Below are 22811 nucleotides of genomic sequence, written 5' to 3' on the forward strand. Positions count from 1 at the left end.
GGTTCGCCCGGCGGTCGTTTCGCAGCGAATTTCGGTCGTTCGCGGTCCGCACGTTCGCTCGCCTTTTCCCGTCGTTCGCCCCGGCGGACTTACGTGTTTAATGTGTAAAAGAACTTTGACCTATGATGACACGTCTGTCATGGGGTACAGGCCAGCCAATTGAGACATGATAGCACATGGACACTTGGACATTCCCCCTAACCTATAAATACACCCGATCCGGTGGCCATTTTACATTCTTTCTTCTGTCACTATAGGGAAAGGTTCCTGTGTGGAGTAGGGACAGATAAAACGCTAGCTATTTGGTACACAAAAGTTCTTTTCAGGACTGGTATAGGTGTTAGGTGTATATAGGTTTGCTGTGCTACTGATTCTTGCAGCAGCCTGAGTGTCTTTTGTCAGTTTAGAGAAAGGGAAAGGACGGTGTGTGCTACAGGGACAGCCAGATTAGTCTTTCATCATCATCATCATCATCATCATCATTAGCTGTTACTATCAGGTCCACAAAAGAGCTGTTCCAGTAACCACTAATCGTTCCAGTCTACTCTTTTTTGCCACTTTGTATAGGGACAGGAAGGAAGCAGTGTTGTCAGGCAGTGAGGGTCAGATTAAAGACTTGCTGTTACTATTAGTTCCACAAAGGTTCTTTTCAGGACTGGTATCAGTGGTACGGTAATAGGCTTGTACACGTATAATATTCTTTCTTCCAAATATAGAAAGGATATTATACTTGACTGCTGCCCTTCTGCTGCAGTCTGCTAAACATTCACAACTCACTTGTTCCACAAAGCTCTTTATCAGGACTGGTAACTTGGTCTGTGTAGGGTGCTACAGTACATAGGGTTGAGTGCGCCAGTGCGGTACAGTCTGCTGTTCTGTAAGGACCGCTATCGGTCCACAATAGATAGGGTTGAGGTGCACCACTGCTGACTGCTGCCCTATACTGCAGCAGTCCTTCATTGGTATAGGGACTGACGTACAGTCTGCTAATCACTAACACACAACCTGCTTGGTCCACAAAAGTTCTTATAAGGACTGGTAACTTGGTCTAGGGTGCTACAGTACATAGGGTTGAGTGCGCCAGTGCGGTACAGTCTGCTGTTCTGTAAGGACCGCTATCGGTCCACAATACATAGGGTTGAGGTGCACCACTGTTGACTGCTGCCCTATACTGCAGCAGTCCTTCATTGGTATAGGGACTGACGTACAGTCTGCTAATCACTAACACACAACCTGCTTGGTCCACAAAAGTTCTTATAAGGACTGGTAACTTGGTCTAGGGTGCTACAGTACTTAGGGTTGAGTGAGGTACAGTCTGCTATTCTATAAGGACTGTTATCGGTCCACAATACATAGGGTTGAGGTGCACTACCTTCTTTCTTCATTTGGCTCACTTCCTTGTCCCAAAAAAGCACACTGTACTATATGCCCCTACCCTCCTCTTTGAAGAGGTTGAGCGGTGTCATATTTCTACTGGGGCTGCTTATGATATCCCTGTGCTGTGCTGACTTCCTCCTGGGGGTTCTTATTATGAGGGGATCACACCATCCCTGTGCTGTGCTGACTTACTCCTGGGGCTGCTTACGGTGCTGCTGTCAGTGCTGTATATCACGGTGCTGGTGTGAGTGCTTAATGTCACGGTGCTGCTGTCAGTGCTGTATATCACGGTGCTGATGTCAGTGCTTAATGTCACGCTTCTGATGTCAGTACTCTCTATCACGGTGTTGCTGTCAATGCTGTATGTCACGGTGCTGGTGTTAATGCTTAATGTCACGCTTCTGATGTCAGTACTTTCTATCACGGTGCTGCTGTCAGTGCTGTATGTCACGCTTCTGATGTCAGTGCCCTCTATCACGGTGCTGCTGTCAGTGCTGTATATCACGGTGCTGATGTCAGTGCTTAATGTCACGCTTCTGATGTCAGTACTCTCTATCACGGTGTTGCTGTCAGTGCTGTATGTCACGCTTCTGATGTCAGTGCTGTATGTCACGGTGCTGCTGTCAGTGCTGTATATCACGGTGCTGATGTCAGTACTTAATGTCACGCTTCTGATGTCAGTGCTCTCTATCACGGTGTTGCTGTCAATGCTGTATGTCACGGTGCTGGTGTTAATGCTTTATGTCATGCTGCTGATGTCAGTGCCCTCTATCACGGTGCTGTTGTCAGATGCCTCTATCATGGTGCATGTGTCATTGCTGTATGTCACGCTGCTGGTGATCATCTCCTGCACCCTCTTCTTTGCCTACCCTGGTCCCTGACCTTCCCTCTCCTCCATTGCCTTCATGCGCTCCACAGTCCTGAATTGTCAGAACAATTTCCCAAATAAAAAAAGAATGCTTGTAGTCAGGGCAGGACTTACCATTGGGCTTGACTGGGCTCAAGCCCATGGGCCCCACTCAATAGGGGGCCCCGCCAAGATACATAGCCGAGTGTACCCGGCTCGGCTCCGCTCACAGTTATGCCCAGTCCCGCCCTATGATGGACATAACACAGGGACTGGGCGTGACTGTGAGGCGAGCCGAGTACACTCGACTACTCTTGGCTCTGCTAGGGACTGCGAGAGGGCCCGAGAGCCGCCAAGATACACACGACTCTGTATCTCGGCAGCGCCATTTTTAAACTTCAAGACTGCAATGACAAGCCTGCAAATGACACTGACAAGGCTGCAGATGGATGGGCAAGATTTCAGATGGACACTGATAAGGCTGCGTTGATGGGCATTTAAATGTAAGTTTTTTCCTTAAACTTCCCTCAAAAGTTTTTTCCCTAAAATTCCCTCCTAAACTTGGGGTGCGTGTTATACGCCGATAAATACGGTAATGTATAGAAGGTAGGGCCCGAAGGTGACTCAAGCCCAGGGGCCCCCACCACCCTAAGTCCTGCCCTGCTTGTAGTTATCGATCCCAAATTCACCTCATACATGTGTTATGTCATTGGCCATGTGGTGGGGCTATGTTTTCCCTGCTAATAATTACCTAGTGGTTGCAAATTCGACCTAAAGATTTGAAACGTTCGCCTCCCATTGAAGTCAATGGAGCCCGCGGCGAACGTTCGGTTTCGCGAACGGTCAGCCCCGTTCGCGGTCCGCGTTCGCGAAACGTCCCGTCGGAAGTTCGTCCATCACTAATTATAAGTGTATTTTGTATAATATAGTGGATTATATTTTCCCAAAAATTTCTAATGAATTAAATGTTACTCTTTTGTGATTTTGGTGCTGTGTTCCTCAGTGAGCCTCACTTTTCTCTGGGTTACCTGTCTCTAGGGACCCGTGTTTTGTTATATGTACTCCAATGCAGTCCCGTCATCCCCATCTCCTGTACTCCTATACAATCCTATCATCCCCATCCCCTGTACTCCTATACAGTCCCATCATCCCCATCCCCTATACTCCTATACAATCTCATCATCCCCATCTCCTGTACTCCTATACAATCCTATCATCCCCATCCCCTGTACTCCTATACAGTCCCATCATCCCCATCCCCTATACTCCTATACAATCTCATCATCCCCATCTCCTGTACTCCTATACAGTCCCATCATCCCCATCCACTGTACTCCTATACAATCTCATCCTCCCCAATCCCTGTACCCCTAGCCATGACCTCAATCACATAGAACAATTTGAACAGCCAATAAAATTATAAAATCACAATATTAGCTCTAATTGTTTTACAGTAAATACAGGCAATGCTGACAAAAGCCAGTGTTGTATTTTACTTTAAAAATGTATTATTTGCATTATAATTTTAGCAGGAAAGTAGAATATAGTACACTTTACAGAGCACTATCACTGACTTCTACACTCACTAATGCCTGCTGCTTTCCTGAATGTGTGTAGAGATCGTTCTGTCTACAACAGGGAGTAGGGGAGGAGGAGAACAGCTCTGTGGGTTGTGTTTGGTCTCGGGAACGAGTAGAGCTCAGAGCTGATGTCATCACACAGATGACAGGTAGGGGGTGGATCCAGATTCCCCATTTTCAGTATGACGCTTCAAGAAAGTCTGTAGACCCTCCCACAGGTAATTAAATCTATTTCAACAGAAACGGTGCACTTCTCAGAGGGCAGGAAAGATTTGCAGATACCAGCAGCTCATAAGTATTAGGATTAAGCAGAAAAAATGAAACCCATACTTCTCTTTTAAATAACCAAGGGAAATCAAGTCCAAGGCCCAAGACAAACAATCAAACTCTAACCTTTTTACCATCACCACCATATATAGTATAGCCATGGCAGTGGTGTCACTAGGGTTGGTGTCACTGGTGCGAAAAAAATTGGTGTCACCCCCCTCTGCCAATTATAGTCCCCCTTCAGTACAGACCCCTTCCATTAAGTACTGACTTCTTTCCTCAGTATAAACCCCCCATTAAGTACAAACCTCCTCCTCCTCAGTGAAGACCCCCATCAGCATAGAACCCCCTCAGTGCAGACCCCTCTAAATCAGCATAGATCCCCCTCAGTGCAGACCCCTCTAAATCAGCATAGATCCCCCTCAGTGCAGAACCCCCTCCATCAGCATAGATCCCCCTCAGTGCAGACCCCCCTCCATCAGCATAGATACCACTCAGTGCAGACCCCCTCCATAAACATAGTACCCCTCAGTGCAGACCCCCTCCATGAACATAGTCCCCCTCAGCGCAGACACCCCCGCCATCAGAATAGAACCCCTCGGTGCAGATCTCCCTCCCCTCCATCAGCATAGACCCCTCAGTGCAGACACCCTCCATCAGCATAGACCCCCTCATTGCAGACCCCCCTCCATAAGCATAGACCCCTCTCAGTGCATACTCCCTCCCCCTCCATCAGTATAGACCCCCTCAGTGCAGATCCCCACTCCACAAGCATAGATCCCCCTCCATCAGCATAGACCCCCCTCGGTGCCGACCCCCCTCCATCAGCATAGACCCCCCTCGGTGCCGACCCCCCTCCATCAGCATAGGCCCCCCTCAGTGCAGACCCCCCTCAATCAGCATAGACCCCCTCATTGCAGACCCCCCTCCATAAGCATAGACCCCTCTCAGTGCATACTCCCTCCCCCTCCATCAGTATAGACCCCCTCAGTGCAGATCCCCACTCCATAAGCATAGATCCCCCTCAGTGCAGACCCCCTCCATAAGCATAGACCCCCCCTCAGTGCAGATCCCCTTCCATAAGCATAGATCCTCTTCAATGCAGACCCCCCTCCATAAGCATTGATCCCCCTCAGTGCAGACCCCCTCCATCAGCATAGATCCCCCCTCAGTGCAGACCCCCTCCATCAGCATAGACCCTCCAGTGCAAACCCCCTCCATAAGCATTGATCCCCCTTAGTGCAGACCCCCCCTCCATAAGCATAGATCCCCCTCAGTGCAGACCCCCCTCCATAAGCATAGACCCCTCTCAGTGCAGACCCCCTCCATCAGCATAGATCCCCCTCAGTGCAGACACCCTCGATCAGCATAGACCCCCCAGTGCAGACCCCCTCCATCAGCATAGATCCCCCCTCAGTGCAGACCCCCTCCATAAGCATAGATCCCCCCTCAGTACAGACCCCCTCCATCAGCATAGATCCTCCCTTAGTGCAGACCCCCTACATCAGCATAGATCCCCCTCTGTGCAGTCCCCCCTCCATAAGCATAGACCTCCTTCAGTGCAGACCCCCTCTTCACTTGTGCTAGTAGTTCCCCTCTCCCCTCCCATATCACCCCCAGGCTATGTATTTGTTATATATATATATATATATTTATTTATTTATTAATATAATATATATATAGCTGTGCCCAGCTCCCAACCCCCCCTCTCTCGGTTATCAGCCCAGTACAGGGTGCTAGACATCATATGAGCTATGATTAAGCACTGTTTGATAGTGTGAAATGCGTCAGCTCTTCTGTCCATTCTGCTGTGGCTTGTATTTTTTGAAGAATAAAGCCTATTTTTTGGAGTGCGGCTGTCCAGAATTTTTCTCAAATCTCATTGCTATATGCATTGCAAGCACCTGTGGCTTCCAAACTAGAGGAGAGATTCATTCCAATCTGACCTGCCTGGAGTGGTGACATCCCTTTCTCACTATACATATACACTCCTCCCAGTCCCACACTAGCTCTCAGGTGTAATGGGTGGCGTGCCAACACCATGGCAACTCTCCCACCTCAACTTGGGCTTGGCCTGGCGGCGGTCACCTCCTCAATGCAAGCTGACACCCTCCTTCCCATCACAGCACCAGCTCGGGGCCAGGGCAGGATGGGCATCTAGGTAAACTGTAGTACACCCGTCCCGGGCGGCAGCTGGAGTGGAGAGAACAGTGTGCAGCCGTGCCACCCAGGTGGAGATAGTGACACATGTGACCGGCTCAGCAGCAGGGAAGTAGGAGGAGGATGAAGGACACAGGCCAGGGCAGCACGGCTGTGATACTGGAGATGTTACGGTTAGGACAGCTAAAAAAAAACAAGGCTTCACTCACCCTCGGGAGAGTCAGGACGGTGTTACCCCTCTAGCATGTGTCACCTGGGTGTGGACTTCACCCCCCTAACGATGCCGCTAAGCCATGGTAGTGGAGGGCTATAATAAATATCCCCAAAACATATAAAAAACATTTTTTTCTCCACAGTTTAGGCCGATATGTATTTTTGGTAAAAAAAATTGCAAGAAGTGTGAAAAAGAAGTAATATGCCAATATGAATTAAAGGGCATCTCGTACCATCTGCTTCATCATTTCATGAACTACCCCAGAATAAAGCATTATCAACCTTACAGTCATCTGGTGTGTAAATTACATGGAGAAGGAAGAAACGGGGCAAACTGACAGAAAGGTAATGAACAAGATTGCAGCTCCCAAGGGGGTAGTGCGCTACATCTGTCATAAGAGCTATTTAGGGGACAAGTATATCAGATATTTTTCTGTACTTGTAATGTCTTTAAAAGGATAAAAAGTGTTTATATATTTCTGAGAAAAAAATGTCTGTCCTCAAGTAATATGGATGACCAAACTAAGTAACCTGTATGGTAAGCATTTGAAATGAGAATGTAGTAATGATAAAACCAAACTAATATTATGATCAATACAGAAGAAAATAACATCAACATTCTTGATTTTTGCTTTAACCTGATCCATAAAATATTTCCTTTATATTCCCAGATATTCAGGAAAAGCACAAACAACATCTGATGGAGAAGACTGAGACTCTGGTGGAGCATAGACCCCCAGGAACTACCCTGGAACCACAAAGATTCCTCATCAATGAGCGTTATGTGGATCTGATTGTAGTCTCCACCGATCAGTTCAGGGAACGTCCCCAGAATGAGATAATACAGACTGGGGTAAAACATGAGGAATGCTTGAAGGAAACACAAACTAGACTGGAACACATTTCCCCCAACAAGCTGTTCCGATGGAATCCCCAGTCACATTGTGTACCACATGCAGTAATGGTGAGCGGAGTGCCAGGAATAGGGAAGACCACAATGATGCAGAAGTTTGTCTATGACTGGGTGACCGGAAAACACTACCAGAGATTTGCCTTTCTCTTCTTCTTCAGATTCCGGGACCTTAATAGACTGGGAGAGGTCAGCTTGGAGGAGATGATTCTTCATCAATATCCACATCTGGAGAGTCAGATTGGAGACATTTTACAAGATCCAGAGAGACTTCTGTTTATATTTGATGGATTAGATGAAAGTATTCACCAAACAGATTCCAGATCAAGTAAATTGTCCAATCCAAAACAGAGATCACATTTTGGTGAGATTGTGGACAGTTTGGTGAGGCAGAGTCTTCTTAAGGGTTGCTCTGTACTGATAACCAGCCGTCCAACCAGACTGGCATCAGTTAATACCGGTGTTTTCCAGAGAATAGCTGAGATCATGGGATTTCTCCATGGAGACAGACTGATCTTCTTCAATAATTTCTTTGGAAATGAGGAATTATCAGAGAAGGCTTTTCTTTATGTGCAGGAGAATGACACACTGTACACTTTCTGTTATATCCCATCATACTGCTGGATCATCTGTACAGTGTTATCAATGTGCTTCAGATCCCAACCAACAATCACCGATCAGCTGATGACATCATTACCCAAAACTGTGACACAACTCTTTGTGACATTTGTCTCCAACATTCTGGCCAATCACAGCCAGAATAAAGATGGTGGTCACACTGCCCGGGAACTGCTGACATCTATTGGGCGGATGGCAGAACATGGAGTCATGAATCACATGATTGTATTTGATGAGCGTCATCTGGAATCATTCAGTGTGAGAAATGATAATCATCTCTTCTCATCTTTCATGATGGAATCTGGTCAGCCTCCTGATGTGGATTACAGCTTCTTACATCTCACTCTTCAGGAGTTTTTTGCTGCTTTAGTCCATTTTATTAACAATAATCCTGAAAGATTACAGAAAACACTTGATGATGCTGAATCTTACAAAGACGGCCGAGCTGAAATATTCCTCCGTTTCCTCTGCGGTCTCTCAGACTCTTCTACTAGATCCATGTTAAAGTCTCATGTAGGAGAATTGTCTACTCAGGCTGCCAGACATGTCATCACCTGGATCCAGAAGAAAATCACAGACCAAAGATCTGACAAGAGAAAGCTTCTTAATGTATTCTACTATCTGTATGAGAGCAGGAATAAGGCTCTGGTGGCACAATGTATTGGATCAAACAAAGTTGACTTTTCTCGTGTCCCCCTCAGCCCTCTGGACTGCTCTGTGCTGTCTTTTATCCTTCGATCCTGCAGAAGGACAGAAGTAGATCTAACTTCATGTAATATTCAGAGTGAAGGATTGAGGAAACTTGTATCGACTCTACACAATATCAAGAGTTTGAGGTAAATCTTTGATCTGAATAATCACATTGCTGTAATAAATTGGTATTTTCAGGTGTTTTTTCCAGAGAAATTTCTGATTATCAGTATGATTTGTTTTCTGTTATATGCAGACTGTACACATCTATTTATCTGAATACATCAGATAAGACTTAAAGGGGTTGTAAAGGTAAATTTTTTATTTTCTACATAGCTTCCTTTAAGCTAGTGCATTGTTGGTTCACTTATCTTTTCCTTCGATTTCCCTTCTAAATGTTTTTTTTTTCTTTGTTTTCTTTGTCTGAATTTCTCACTTCCTGTTCCTCCTCAGTAAGCTGTTCAGTAAGCTGTTCTGGCTGACTAACCACCAGCTCGAATAATGGTGAGAAGTTTACTGAGGAGAAACAGGAAGTGAGATATTCAAACAAAGCAAAAAAACATTTAGAAGGGAAATCAAAGGAAAAGGTAAGTGAACCAACAATGCACTAGCTCAAAGGAACCTATGTAGAAAATAAAAAAATTACCTTTACAACCCCTTTAAAGTGAATGTAAACCCTCACATATACCCAGTGAAGTGAACAGCCTCAGATGATACACAGAGATGAAACAAATCCTCCTACATACGTTTTTCATGTATATCTGCTGTCTCCAGCTTTATACACGGTTTAGAAAGTGAACGTTGTGTTGGATTTGTTTCTTCCTGTTCCAGCACTGGGTGGGGAGTCTGGGCATACACTGTGTGTGAGATGATTGGAGGAAAGGCACACACCCCCTCCACATAGGCAGAGGAAGGAAGAAACATGCAGAGCTGTTCTGTGAAGAGACAAGCTCTCTGCTAATCTATTTATAGCACCCACCCCAACACAAATTTCCAGATGTTTTTATCTCCTGTGTCAAAGAGCTTGTCAGAAGTTATCATGCTGATAACAGAGGAACAAAGCAGCAGAAAGACACTGGACATGGGGCTTTGAGATAAGTAAACACTACAGATATATGTGCCCAGGTCAATTTTCAAGAATGGGATTTACATCCACTTCAAAGTAGAACTAAAGGCAAAACCTTTTAATTTTTTGGATACAGTAAAGGAAGGTTAAAGGGCGGGAATACACCAACAACCCTCTCCATCTAATGCTGACAGCTATGTACTGTAATTTGGGCCTACAACGCCCTCTGAAGGTAACATGTGGTAGGTCTTTGTAACCAAAAGAGAAATACATTTCTTATGACATTTTTAATATTTCCCAGAAAGAAGAGATGAATGATCATCTCAGCACAGTGCAATTTTGGAAAAGGTGTGAGTGAGTGTGAATTCAGCCCCATAGCTTTTTATGTTAAGTCACATCAGCATAGATAAGAAGCACTTTGATGTATCAGTGTTTTTCTAACCCTCACCTCTCCTCCCTGGTCATCCTTCATCCATTGATTTTTATACAGCTGTGATTTTGGAGCCTTCCCTGGATCCTTTATTTGACCCTTTGAAAAAAAAACTCCGCTCTGGTTGATCTATGTACATTGCAGGGATTGTAACAAATTTTGTTGCAGATTCGTAGTTTTTGTTATTCTGAATAAATGTTAGAGTTTGTCAATGTCCAGAATGAATGTGAATGGGAGTGATTTTATAATGATCAGCCAGCTACTGCACTCGCAGGACTCTAATAAGGAAAGTGGCAGGGTATGCATCTCTTTAGACGTGATTTCCCTTTGGCAGTATCTCACCAAAAATGCAATTTTTGTTGCAGGGGATGCCTGAAATCTAACTTGTATCTTAGTGCAGACTTCTGGCAAAATCAGTGAGCCAATCACACAAGCAGGATATGACATTTTCATGGGGTGTTCTGTACAACATTTGTGTATACCATCTCTCTATACCATCTGTATACAGAACACCTCCAGGTTGCCATTTTGCATTTTTGAGAAAATGAATGACAGCACTGCAGATTGAAAAGGAAAGGTCCCCTATGCGGATACTCACTTCCAATTCTCTCAGATATTCACACAATATTCCATTGCAAGAGCATTGTTGCTGCCTGCAGCTTAGACATATTGTTTTTCAACTTCTTTGTTTGCAAACTCCACATTACAGCCTGACTTCTTTTAAAAAATATCTGCAAATCACGGCCCATACCCTTCAGGTATCATCTCGCTCGTATACTCTGCTATTGTCTCTCGGAGAAAATCTACAGTAACTATTGAGGTCAATGGGAAAGTGAGCTAAGGGCTGCGCTGGTTCCAGAGGACTGGCGGGTCATGACACAGAATATTATTAAATATTCCAAGAATGTACTAATGCTAGAAAAAGTGTACAAAATAGTGTACAGCTGGTACTATACTCCAGACCGTTTCCCATGCATTATTCCACAGTATTCTCCATTATGCTTTCATGGTTGTGCTCAGACAGGCACAATGGTGCCCATTTGGTGGACATGTCCAAGGATGAGCAGACTGTGGATCAGGGTATACGTGCTACTATGTACACTACTTTACTCCAATTTAAAAAGAAACTCATATGAGGCTCTACTTTTCCTTTTTTTTAATTTCTCAATATAAAATGCTTACAGAAAATGAAATGAAAGCAAATCACAAGTACCAAATACATATATTACTATTTTCCCCTATACCACCTCCCCTCCTCCTCCCCCCTCCTGTACCAGACTCCTCCTCCTCTCCAACTACCTCACACTCGTTCCTTACTCCACACATATTTTTACATATTTGTTGGTTTTCTTAACCACTTCAGCACTGAAAGATTTGGCTGCTGAATGACCGGGCCATTTTTTGCGATTCAGCACTGCGTCGCTTTAACTGACAATTGCACCGTAATGCGAAGCTGCACCGAAACAAAATTCTTATTTTTTCCCCAAATAGAGCTTTCTTTTGGTGGTATTTGATTGCTGCTGCGGTTTCTATTTTTTTGCTATAAACGAAATTATTATTATTATTACTATTACTGTAAAAATGTCACTGGCAGTGAAGGGTTAACCGTGTTCCCTGGGAGGTGATTCTAACTGAAGGGGGAGGGGACTGACCATAGGAAGTGACGGATCGTGGTTCCTAGCTAATAGGAACACATAATCTGTCACTCCTCTCAGAACAGAACAGGGATTTGTGTGTTTACGCACACACTTCCATGTTCTGTCCCTCATGCTTGCGATCGCTCGTGGCCATCCGCTGGTGCGCACCTGCTATTCTGATCCAGCGAGCCAACGAAATAGCTATGACGGTTCACGGGATCATGCCGACCTGCCACAGTAAAATGACGGCGGCTGGTCAGCAAGCGGTTAAAGTCTGTCCACTTTTCCCAAATTCCAGCAAATTTTTCTGTCCTGTCTTCTTCCCTACTACATACATTCTCCATATTATATACTGTATGTAATTGACTCTTTTAAAATATTCCCTTATTGAGGGTCTTTCTGGGTTTAGCCATTATGTTGGGGATAACTCCCTTTGCCGCATTTAGCAAATGTGGCAATACAGTTCTCCTTTATTGTTTTATCTGTACTATGAAATAGACAGCACCACGGGTCGTCTGGTATTCCAAATCCTTCCTAAAACCTCTTCAATACATTTCTCCACCTCTTGCCAATACTCTCACATTTTAGGACATTCCCACCATATATAAATTATAGTGCCCTTCACATTACAACCTCTCCAACACAATGGTGATTTCTCTGGTTGATATTTTTGTACCTTCTCGTGTGTTATATACCATCTTGACATATATTTATAGTTAATTTCATTTGTATTTATGTCTACTTCAGAACTATGTACTGCTTTTAGCATTTTACTTTTTTTGTCATTATTCTAATCGTGTTCCCCATTCCCTTTCCCATTTTCTACTGAATGGAGGGATTCTCAGCTCTGCCAACCCCGTGAGTATTTTATAAATCTTGCTACAGAGTTTTTCACAATCTCCTGTGAAATACAAAGATGTTCAATTAAGTTCAGATCCTCTTCCTTTCTAATTGGCTGTGGTAGAGTTGATATAAAATGTTTTAGTGGTAAATACCGTCTTTCATTCAGTGTCATTTAATCACTCCTGTGTTTAAATTGCTGAAATGGGCAGATCTTTTCTTCTTTTATAATATCTTTCAACTGTATATTCGTAATTTGTTCCCCAAATGATGTCCCATTCCCTGGTGAGAATATGGAAAATTGTTATCAAATACTTACCGTAATTTGCCTTTTCCGGCCTGTCTGCACATCAGCACACAATGGGTTAATGCCTCATCTGGCGCCCTATGGGCCACCTCTTCATAGCTAAATAAAAGACAGCCCCTCCCCCACTCAAGTGTTCAATAACCTAGCCTGTGACAGGCCACTAGGGAGGGAGTCCTGTGCTGGCGTGAGGACAAGCCAAGAAAGGAAAATGACGGTATTTGATAACAATTTTCTTTATTCCTGCCCATACCTCACGTCAGCAGACAATGGGATGTAACTAGCTGAATAAATGGGCGAGAGAGAACACATGAAAAGAAACACTGACAATCAAAGAAAAGCTGCCAAAGACAAAAATAATGTCTATGTCTCATCCCAAACCTTGCTGAATTTTCTGACTGCATGCCTGTAAAGTCGAGTTAAAGGCTAGCTGTCTCACATATATCTTCCACTGAAATTCTGGCATAACTGCCCAAGGCTGCCACCCCTCAGGTCAAATGAGCTTGCATCTGTTCCTGGGCAGAAAGGCCTACTTCCTGCATGCCAATCTAATCACCAATAGAAAAGGACTCGAGAACTTGATGGCAAGATAAAAAGATTGTCCAATTTCCTCACATCTTTTGACCTTTGTATGTATACTGGTAGCAACTTATGTAAGGAATTGAAGTCTTCCTGCTCTGTACTCGGTGACCCCGTGTGAATGTGTGGAGGGACTGCCCCCAGTTTTCCTGGAAACTGCATACCACTTTAGAATTGAGCTTTGGCGATTTACGTAGTATCACCAAGTCTAGTAAAAAGACACAAAAGGGATCTTTGCAGAAAAGAATGCTTGTACTAGTGCTTTCAGAACCAAGCCCAAGTCCCATGAAGGAAACAAAGATTTCCTTGGTGGTCGTATATAAATTACAGCCTGCATGAAGTATTTGTTCAATGGCTCTTCCACCCATCTGCAGCCTGAAAAAGAGGATTAAGGCAGAGACCTGTTCTTTAATGGACTTGTACTCAGACTGCAGGCAAACTGGCATCCGATTGTAGAATTATTCCATCTCCTGGGCTGAGAGGCATGCCACAAAATAGGCACACTGGTGTCCAAAACATACGCTCTTGCTAATTGGTGCATACTGAGGAAGGCAAATTGAAAAGCCCCCATGTGCCACTTGGCCCAAGTCAGCACTGGAATGGCCACTGTAAAACGTCCCAATGGGGACAATGCAATCCCTCGCTGACATAAATGTTGTCTCTATGACTTTTCATACACACAGAATTACATTTTGCAAACTTTGCAGTTTTTGAAAACCACTTGACACATTCAGGCATGAAAAAACTACTCCAAGATCCTTCACAGGTTGTTTTTCCTATATAATTTGTAAGATTCTACGCTTTTGAATGGACTGGGCTGCTGACTCCCCCCGGGAAACTCCAATAATGAAGCAAATGTTTATAAATAATAGAAAGAGGTAAGTGGCGCTGTCCATCACCTGAAAAGTGAACATTTAAAGGTGAATCACACTTCACATATAAAAGTGCAAGTGCTATTATAACCAACAATAATATAAATGGGAGGAGGACGACATCATCTATAGTAGTCCTAGACCAGAGATGGTTGTGTGGAGGAGGTATATAGATGACGTTCTCCTCATATAGGATGGGGATCAATGTTCCCTTGATGGATTTATGATGGATCTTAATGATGATAGAGGTATCAGATTCCAACATGAGTCCAGTCGTGTTGAGGTTCATTTCTTTGACCTGAGAATAAGGCTGGTGGAGAGATTTATTATTACCTCCACGTATTTCAAGGAGATTGACCGGAATGGATTTATCAGCACTCATAGTTGCCATCATCCAGCTTGGCTCAGATACATTCTGGTCAGTCAACTTTTGAGGCTTAAACAAAATTGCAATAATTGTAGCAATTTCTTGAGAGGCCTCTGCCCTTAGGGAATTTTTTTGGGAAAAAGGTTATGCCCCGTGTCAGTTGGACCAAGCACTTTTGCGTGCCAATGAGAAGGATAGAAATGAGTTGTTGATGCCTAGAATTAAATTACCTAGTGAGGCCTTTCAACATGCATTTTTTACTACCTATTCAACTCAACAATATGCTATAAAACAAATTCTTTATAAGCATTGAAATGTGTTAAGGAATGACAGGGTTCTAGGACCGGTTCTCCCAGAGCATCCTGTGGTGGTGTATAGAGTGGCCCCCAATTGAGGCTCCAAGAAGCACCTAACGTTATAGATCCCCTAACAGTGTATTTTTTTTCCATAATGTAGGGGATTTATTTCCTTGTAGGACGTGCTCTGTCTGTAGTATTAATATACAAGGAAGAAGGAAAATGGAAACCTTTCAATCTAATTCTTCTCAGGAGGTATTCCCATCAAGCCTTTTATTACCTGTACTAGTAAACATGTAGTTTCTCATCAGGTGTCCATGTGGGCTTGAATATATAGGCCGGACAGTCTGTATGCTCCAAGTTTGGTTGAAGGAACACATTGCAAATATTAAAAATGGCTTCCCCCAGCACAGCCTATCCAAGCATTATGACCTTTGCCATAACAGAAACCCCAAGGGAACTTTATTTTTGGGTGTTGACAAATTTATGGGGGAACTGGAGAGGGAGTCACATGACTAGGGGTGTGTCCAAGCTTGAAACTGAGTGGATTTATAGAGCTAAGACCTATAATCCTTTCGGTTTGAATGTCGAGTGGGATTCATCAGCAATGCATAGGGTTTCCTCATTATGTTTTTAAATATACATTTTTGTATTTATTGTTTTTTTGTGGTATAACTGTTTTTTTCTGTGTTTTTTCTTCACTATGTGCTATCATACCCTAGAACTATTTTTAAGTGTATGTTTGAATCACATTTAAGAAACTATTTAGCATGTATGTATTAATTGCAATGCAAATTACGTTTTTTACTTATAATTTGGTCTTAGTCCACAAGATGGTGCTGTTTTCCAGCATATCGATTGTAATTCTGTTCCATTTTAATTACGATCATTGTTCCCAAACCAGTTGCTATCAGTAAGTCTAAATGATGTTTGATAGTAAGCTGATAATTTAACCTTTTAATATAAGTTTGCTCAGTGAGACAATTTGAGTATTGAGGCTGAAGTGATGTTGCTTCCTCTTGCCGTCTCTGTTGTGTGGAACTCATCCAATTTCTGCCCTGATTTTAATGTTCCGCCTATATAATGCACCTTTATGAACGCTAAGCCATGCCCCTGATGATGTCAAACGTATGATGAAATGCGTAGGAGTAGCTTGTGACATAACATGATGAGAGTGTATTCCGGGATGCAGTGGACATCTTGCTGGTGGTTTTAGGCTTCTATTCAATGGCTGTGTTTCACCTTGAGCATGTAAGTGCAATATAGCATTTTTTTATTAAGAAAGAAATTTATAAAGCTTACTGCACTATGAGGCGCGTTTAATTCTATTTCATGGGCCAAATTATGTACATGGATTCAACGTTATGAGAACAGGGATTGAGTGTGGAGAGTGCTATCCATCCTGCTTCCAGTCTGCTATATTTTCTGTTGTCCGATCATTTATGGCGGTTTGAGGTGTCCGTCTTCCATGCAATGCTTATTTGACCCTTGTAATAAGGTCCAAAGAGGAGTGTAAGAGGCACTGTGTCTGGGTGCCAGTGGTGGTGATTCTCTCCTATCCAATTTTCTGCTGTACCCTATGGACCTTATCATTAACCCTTTCATGACTAAGCCTTTTTTTGGCATTTGGTGTTTACAAGTTAAAATCCATATTTTTTGGTAGAAAATTACTTGGAACCCCCAAATATTATATATATATTTTTTAGCAGAGACTCTAGAGAATAAAACTTGTTGCAATATTTTAGGTCACACGGTATTTGCGCAGCGGTGTTTTAAAGGCAACTTTTTGGGAAAAGGGACATTTTCATGTTATGCCGAGTAAATAGATACCAAACATGTCACACTTTATAATTGCACGCACTTGTGGATTGACGACAAAGTGCGGTACCTAAAAATCTCAATAGGCGACGCTTTAATTTTTTTTTACGGTTACCAGGTTACAGAGGAGGTCTAGTGCTAGAATTATTGCTCTCGCTCTGACGATCGTGGACGATACCTCACGTGTGATTTGAACACCGTTTACATACGCGGGCGCGACTTCCGTATGCGTTTTCTTTGCTTCGCGAACTCGCGGGGACGGCGGGCGCTTTAAATTTTTTTTTTTTATTTCATTTTGAAATGATTAAATTGTTTTTAAAAAAAAAATAAAAATTGATCACTTTTATTGCTGTCACAAGGAATGTAAACATCCCTTGTGACAGTAATAGGTGGTGACAGGTACTCTTTATGGAGGGATCGGGGGTCTAAAAGACCCCCCACCCCTCCTTTACACTTCAATGTATTCAGATCGGCGAAAACGGCGATTCTGAATACCGTATATATTTTTAAAACCGGCGCCATTGGCAGCCGAGTAAAGGGAAAGTGACGTCATGATGTCGCTTCCGTGTTTACTATGAGGAGACTGGAACGAAGCCAATTACGGCATCATTCCAGTCCCTGCCCAGCAGCCGGAGGCATCGGAACTTGAATCGGTGCTCCTGATCGAGCGGGAGCACCGGTAACAGCGGCGGGAGGCGGAGGGAGGGGGGACGTCCCCTCCCGCTCCTCCGGCATAACAGCCAAGCGGCTTTTAGCCGCATCGGTTGTTATGCCTGGATAGCCAATCGCCTGCTGAAAAGAACGGTACCAGGATGATGCCTGCAGGTGTGGGCATCATCCCGGTATACCCCCCGGAAGCCGAGTACGCAGATCTGCGTACGCTCGGCGGGAAGGGGTTAATATTTCCAACTGATGATCAGAAGAGATCTATGGACATTTCGTAGCGCTGCACCTATTCTATATATATTACAATTATTGTTGTTCACCAATACTGTATGTTTTTAGTTCTAGTGTTATCTAGTGCAGAGGGCAACCCATTTTATTTTTTCTACACTCTGATCCCTCTGCATCACAGCTTGTACCTCCAGCATACTACGAGTTTCTGGACATTTGATAAAAATAAGACTGACATCTTGCCACCCCATCACCTATATGACTGCCCAATTGAACTTTTGCCAGGCGCTGAGCTACCTTTTGGGTGCATTATTCCCCTCTCTGAACTAGAACTATCTTGTCAGGCCATTTGGGTTGTGCAATGCACCAGCAACCTTTCATAATTTTGTTAACAATATTTTCAGAGACTTTCTCATGATTGTGTACCTTAACGACATCCTTCTCAATATCCATAGTATTGCACTGTGAACATGATAAAAAGGTACTTGGCCATCTAAGAGAGCATCAGGGCAGCCATCAGAAATTGTATACAGCTTTAGGCCTGGGCCCCCCGAGCCTGACCACCAACATTCCCCAGGGTCCCACCCACTGGCCATCCCACCAAGTCCTTCAGTGCCTCAGCCCCCTCAAACCTGTACGCTCTCAGCCCCCCTCACACCTGTACGCTCTCAGCCCCCCTCACACCTGTACGCTCTCAGCCCCCCTCACACCTGTACGCTCTCAGCCCCCCTCACACCTGTATGCTCTCAGCCCCCCTCACACCTGTACGCTCTCAGCCCCCCTCACACCTGTATGCTCTCAGCCCCCCTCACACCTGTACGCTCTCAGCCCCCCTCACACCTGTATGCTCTCAGCCCCCCTCACACCTGTATGCTCTCAGCCCCCCTCACACCTGTACGCTCTCAGCCCCCCTCACATCTGTACGCTCTCAGCCCCCCTCACACCTGTATGCTCTCAGCCCCCCTCACACCTGTACGCTCTCAGCCCCCCTCACATCTGTACACTCTCAGCCCTCTCACACCTGTATGCTTTTAACCCTCTCACACATGAATGCTCTCAGCCCCCCACACCTGTACACTCCCAACACCACTCACATGTGTATATATGACATGCATGTACACACACACACAGGCATGTACACAAACAGGCATGTATACACAGAGACATGTACACACACAGGCAGGTACACACTTACAGGCATGTACACACATAGAGACATGTACAGAGACATGTACACACAGAGAAATGTACACACAAAGACATGTACACAGTCACACACACAGCTACCCCCACCTGCACAACAGCCCTTACTTGTAAGGTGGTCCTAGTCCCAGCTCTTGTTTCCACATGCAGAGGGGTGCACATGCGGGAAATAGCCAGAGGTGGCAGCAAAGAGCCCGATGTCAGCTGATAACAGCCGACTCTCACACATACAGGAGTATCGAGAAGGGATCTCACCGCTCCAGGAGCACACATGCAGGCTGTAAACTGTCTCTTCGGCTGGGAAGCCACAGGTGCTGGCTATTACTACTAGCAACAGACGAAAAACAAGCTCTGGACTGCCGCACTCTTCAGAAGACCACTTTCTTTTAGGCTGCTCTCACACTGGGGCGGGAGCGGCGTCGGCGGTAAAGCGCCGCTATTTTTAGCGGCGCTTTACCGTCGTTTTAGCGGTGGTCTGCGGGCGCTAGCGGGGTGGTTTTAACCCCCGCTAGCAGCCGAAAAAGGGTTAAACCCGCCTGCAAAGCGCCGCTGCAGGGGCGCTTTGCCGGCGCTATTGCCGCGGTGTCCCATTGATTTCAATGGGTAGGAGCGGTTTAGGAGCGGTGAATACACCGCTCCTTCACCGCTCCAAAGATGCGGCTAGCAGGACTTTTTTCACCGTCCTGCCGGCGCATCGCTCGAGTTAAAGGGGCCGGTTTTTTTCAGGCGCTATTTTTAGCGCTGTAACGCCTGAATACCGCCCCAGTGTGAAAGCAGCCATACTGTAAAATCCCATCACAGCTCAACAGACACAGCGAACAAGGAAAAATTGCTGACGTTTCACACTAGCTGTAGTGCTTATTCATAGCAAACAATCACAGCACAAAAAGTTTAAGTACCATCTGTAATTGAATAATTGAAATAATTAGTTAAGTGATTAAAATAATTAGAACCCCCATGATAACAAAATGAAATGAAAATTAAGTGAATAAATAAACACTGTTTATAAGACATAAGTGAATATTGTTTTAAAACAAAAATAAAGAAGGTAATGCTTGATGATAGATAATAATGTGTCACAAAAAGTGAAAAATGATGTAAATGTGTGGAAATACACGTGACCAGATATGAAAGATATAAAAAAGTGAATAAAGATATAAATAGAAAAAAAAATTCCATAATGTAATGAATTATTGAAAAAAGACAAAAAATATGAATTTATTAGCTTGACTGAGTGTGAAGAAAAAAACGACATATAGTGATCAAGTGTCCATGAATGAGTGAATGGATGAATGATATAAATAATTAAATAAAGAGATATTCATGTTACATGCATAAAAACTCATTTGGTGAATGAATGTAAATAAATGAATGCATGAATGAAAACATAAATTAATATATAAATACCCTTGTCCATGTGTAAATCTTGCTGTGAAACCATTTTACACATATAAACACGTGTATATCAAGAACAAATTACTTAATATTTTACCCATGTAAAAAAGGACTATGATCCTCCCTGCATGTCTCATCGCGTGTGTCCATAAAGCTTGTATAGAAGAATATACAGGAGAATCCACGGAGCTCCTCTGCACCCGCCTTTTCACATCCCTGCCAGTCAGCCGGGCCCGTCTAGATGCTGGGACCCCTTACAAGTGTATGGGCTGTACCCCCCTGATGGCGGCCCTGGAGAACATGGACTGTACGCAAAGGCAGAGAAATGTGAATTTGAAAAAGAAACAATCCACTTCCTGGGACTTATTATTTCTACCTCAGGCATTTCTATGGACCCCCAGAAAGTTAGGTCTATTTTTGAATGACCCTTTTCATCGAACAGAAGGAGCATGCAGAGATTTGGTTCGTCAACTTCTATTGCAAGTTTATTAAGAATTCCTCTGCTATCACCTCCTCCATTACTCAGTTAACAAAGCAAAATACTCGCTTTCAGTGGACACCCTCCGCACAAGCTGCATTTGATCAGTTAAAGCCTTTTTTACCACAGCACTAATCCTGTGACATCCAGACCCTGCATGACCCGACATCCTCAAGGTGGATGTCTCGAAAATGCAGTAGGTGCCATCCTGTCACAGCACCAGAGTGTAAATTCCCTCTTACATCCCATTGCTTTCTTTTCTAGAAAACTCGGCCCTGTTCCTCTAATCTTTCCTCATAGCTGAGCTCCTCCATGCCTCTTATCAGTTTAGTTGCCCTTCTCTGCACTTTCTCCAGTTCCCCAATATCCTTTTTGAGAACTCGTGCCCAAAACGTAACTGCATATTCCATATGAGGTCTTACTAATGATTTGTACATGGGTGCAAAATGATACCTCACTCTCTGGAGTCCATACCTCTCTTAATACAAGTGCAGCACCCTCTATCTGAAGGTAGGTGCTAGAATAGTATTATTTTATAGCTCAGGGTCCAAGTACAGGTACATTTAGCCAGGCCTGTGCTTTAGGCTGAGCCTGGTTGTTATAATTTGGGACTGGGAGTGTTTGGTGTAGTGGGAGGTGTGGCCACCTGTGCTCCGACTCCCTTGCTTTCAGAAGGATTGTTCTGGAAGAGATGGTAGATCGGTGGTTCTGAGTGGCAGGCAGCTCATGTAAGGAGCTCTGACCAATTACCCTTGGGTGTTGGATGGGGGCAGGCCTCTCATATAAGCTGACGTCACATGCTGCCAGGGAGGAGTTCCGGAGAGCAGGAAATAGCAGAATGGAGTATTGAGCTGCTGTTCTGTGCATCCCCACATGGGGGGATGCACCAAGCGTGGAGGAGGGATGGAGGACCCGCTAGGAGGGAGCCCTAGATAAAGATCTTCATCTCCAAGAAGTATCAAGCTGTTGTGACCAAGGAACACAGGACTTGCATGCATGAGAAGATCAGTACAGAAGAAGTAGCAGTCAAGCGGAGGAGAGTAGATCAGCATTCTGTGACAGGGGACACAGAACTATCCAGTGGGGGAAAAGTCAGTGTGAGAGAAACAACAGACAAGGAGAAGCTATGGAGAGTAGTGCAGAATGCTGTGGCTGGGGAACGAAGCATGGATAGTTATGGACTAGCTGGGAGCAGTAGTCCACCCATTACCATGTGTCAGGCCATCGTGGGGAGGTACCGTGTACCTCTGGTCTGGTTATCACAATGGTAATACCTTCCATAAGACTGTGTGGCTGTCTGATTCATTGGGTCATCGGGGAGAGGCTGTGTAGGCTTTTGGCTCTTTGATTCGCAGAGGCAATACCATTACAATTATTCAGAGTGATTCTTTCTTGTCACCATGGAAGTGAAGATATAGTATGTCAGCGGTAGTGCAGTAAAGGATTTGTACAATAAGGAGCAACAGTCTGCAAAGAAATTATTCAAAAGAAGGAGACTGAGGGTGCAAGGTGTGCATCCACTGAATAACGTCTTAAAGTGGTTGTAAACCCTTTACAACCACTTTAACCTACAGGTAAGCCTAGATTAAGTCTTACCTGTAGGTGCTTGAAATATCTCCCAGACCTGCACGGTCTAGGACAGGGATATGCAATTAGAGGACCTCCAGCTGTTGCAGAACTACAAGTCCCATGAGGCATAGCAAGACTCTGACAGCCACAAGCATGACACCCAGAGCCAGAGGCGTGATGGGAATTGTAGTTTTGCAATAGCTGGAGGTCCGCTAATTGCATATCCCTGGTCTAGGAGACATTTGCAAATTGCTGTAGGGAGATTTCTTCTCCCCAATCCCCCGGAGTTAGAAAGGGCACACTGTGCCATTTCTAGCTTGGGTCATGCTGTTAAAGGCAGCTCCCACGTGCATGCGTGGGAGTGACATTGCGTGACTCCAGCCAGACACAGAGCCGGAGTC

At 44.4% G+C, this 22811-nt stretch overlaps 1 protein-coding gene across 7 annotated transcripts in view; it reads left to right on the plus strand.

Annotated features, from left to right (window-relative positions):
• LOC143942800 (NACHT, LRR and PYD domains-containing protein 3-like) overlaps positions 1-22811 on the plus strand; it is a 415453-nt gene that overhangs the window by 221926 nt on the left and 170716 nt on the right. For all 7 annotated transcript variants that reach the window (XM_077464200.1, XM_077464197.1, XM_077464199.1 and 4 more), the window contains exon 7: positions 7116-8808. In XM_077464200.1, coding sequence (XP_077320326.1) covers positions 7116-8808 — 1693 coding nt within the window. The remainder of the gene's footprint in view (positions 1-7115; positions 8809-22811) is intronic.

The sequence above is a fragment of the Lithobates pipiens genome, unplaced genomic scaffold, assembly GCF_037356315.1.
Source record: "Lithobates pipiens isolate NorthernLeopardFrog02 unplaced genomic scaffold, aLitPip1_a1.2 Scaffold_30, whole genome shotgun sequence".
In the NCBI taxonomy this organism is placed as follows: Eukaryota; Metazoa; Chordata; class Amphibia; order Anura; family Ranidae; genus Lithobates; species Lithobates pipiens.